The 2380-nt window shown below is 39.1% G+C and overlaps 1 protein-coding gene across 3 annotated transcripts in view; it reads right to left on the bottom strand.

The window, feature by feature from the left end:
* Positions 1–2380, bottom strand: part of nup35 (nucleoporin 35) — an 8560-nt gene that overhangs the window by 2588 nt on the left and 3592 nt on the right. For all 3 annotated transcript variants that reach the window (XM_020623833.1, XM_020623830.1, XM_020623831.1), the window contains exon 5: positions 661–769. In XM_020623833.1, the coding sequence (XP_020479489.1) occupies positions 661–769 (109 nt within the window). The remainder of the gene's footprint in view (positions 1–660; positions 770–2380) is intronic.

Below are 2380 nucleotides of genomic sequence, written 5' to 3'. Positions count from 1 at the left end.
GCTGATTCCTCACCTTTCTTATCATCAGTGATACCCCATGAGGTGAGATCTTGCATGGCGCCCCAGTCCGAGGGAGACTGACAGCCCTCTTTAGCCTCTTCCATTTTCTAACAATTGCTCCAACAGTTGATCTATTTTCACCAAGCTACTTGGCAATTGCCCCGTAGCCCTTTCCAGCCTTGTGGAGGTCCACAATTTTGTCTCTGGTGTCTTTTGACAGCTCTTTGGTCTTGCCCATGGTAGTAGTTGGCATCTGATTGACTGTGGGGTGGACAGGTGTCTTTATAGAGCTCAGACAGGTGCTACTAATTTAGATTGAGTGGAGTAGAGGTGGACTTTTTCAAGACACAGTAACAGTTCTTTGAGAGCCAGAATTCTTGCTGTTTCTCAGGTGTTCAAATACTTGTGTTCAGCAGTGCAAGACAAATAAATTCTTTAAAAATCATACAATGTGATTTCCTGCAATTTTTTTTTATTCTGTCTCTCAGAGTGGGAATGCACCTACAATGTGAATGTCAGACCCCTCCATGATTTCTAAGTGGGAGAACTTGCAAAATCACAGGGTGTTCAAATACTTCTGTTCCTCACTGTATATACATATATGCATTCAAAGTACATTAAAAGTACAATGGTGTTAGTAGTAGTTAGCAGTATAAATACCCAAATACAGTGACCCAGGTCTGGTCCAACTGATCATCAGATGACAAAGACTCTCCCTGACTGTAGAAGGGATCCACCTGAGCTGGAGACAGGCACATTTGCTGCACACCTGGAGACACAGGTAGCAGTAGAGAGAGACAGGTGAGCTCTGGTTGTGCTGGACTCCATTGGACTGAAAATTAGCCAGCTGGCTTACACTGAACCATTTACAGATTGTTGTCCGTAAAGAAAAGGAATACTGAGACGTGTTTCTAATGACCACCTATGACCCCAGTGCTAAAACATAAATGAATTAACACCTCAGTGACAGTGTCATAGAAACAAAACACAGAACAACATACTTTATGGCAAAGCAGTTGTATTGGGCTAATGTATGTACATAACAAGGCAACAAACACATTACACCATCTATATGAAAATACTGCCTGTATTTTGATTATAGCTACAAGCAAATATTAGCCAGGCTGATAAATGATGCATCAATGTCATTATTGATATCCTGGTGAAAATGTTGGCTGATAAGTAACAAGAAAATTCACTAAAAAATGTCAGACTGTTTAGAAATTGTTGGAAATATGTTTACTAAGGGACAGTAACACCAACCCACCAACCTCTAAAAATGTAACAAGCTGATTTTATTCGTAGTAGTGTTATCATCATTGTTATTGGTCATTTTATTTATTTTCCCTCCTTTTCCCTTTCTTGCATTTCATAGACTGAATAAGTTGGAAATACCCACATTTCACACACTACAGTCTTGTTAAACACTATATATTTTTGTAATATTATGTATCTGTTGTCTTGTCTCCCATGTTTGGTCCTGTTTTGTTAATGTGTTACTTTGTTTCAATAAAATAAATAAATAAAAAATTGCAAGTAGTGACATGGTCTTGAATTGATATGCAGAGAAACATGGTGTCAGTCTCCTTTATATACGTTTTTATGACTGTTTTATTTTACCATGCTGATTAACTTTGCTTTGCTGAAGCCAAAATATTTGACAAGTACTCCACATTCATATTAGTTTACATTACATTTCTATTTACATGTGCATTTATTATGTTATTTGTGTTTCTATAGTTTTACGTCATTCCACGGCCAGCAGTAAAGTGTCAAAGTACATTGGTTGTCTGTGGTCTGTGGGAGACGTTATCTGTCTGTCGAGTCAAACAAGGTCTTTTGACATAGAGGACAGAACACGTATAATCAGGAAGGAATTGTTGGAAATATGTTTACTAAGGGCCAATAATACCTAGAGCCCACATCCAGAGCAGCATACCGGACCCCCTGGACCCCCTGCAGTATGCCTACTGGCCCCACAGGGCCACCTCAAATGCCATCGCAGCTGCCCTCCACTATTCCCTTCCTCACCTGGAAAATGGAGACTCCTACATCAGGATACTCTTCATTGACTACAGTTCCACCTTCAACACAATAAGTAAAGGCAATGTTTAAGTTGAAAGCATACTCATTTATCATTACATTCTAGGATTATCAACGGGAGAAGTTAAGACACACTGTTAAGCGGTTATATGATATTGTAGACGCAGTTTGTACACGCTAATATACGTTATTGTAGACGCTGTTTGTACATGCTAATATACGTTATTGCAGACGCTGTTTGTACATGCTAAGAGCCGTTGTATGCACATGTAAACGTGCCAGTAGATGCTGTGCATTTATTATGTTATTTGTGTTTCTATAGTTTTACGTCATTCCA

This window comes from Monopterus albus, unplaced genomic scaffold (genome assembly GCF_001952655.1).
Source record: "Monopterus albus unplaced genomic scaffold, M_albus_1.0 scaffold311.1, whole genome shotgun sequence".
Classification (NCBI taxonomy): domain Eukaryota; kingdom Metazoa; phylum Chordata; class Actinopteri; order Synbranchiformes; family Synbranchidae; genus Monopterus; species Monopterus albus.
This window is presented reverse-complemented; position numbering and strand designations above follow the sequence as displayed.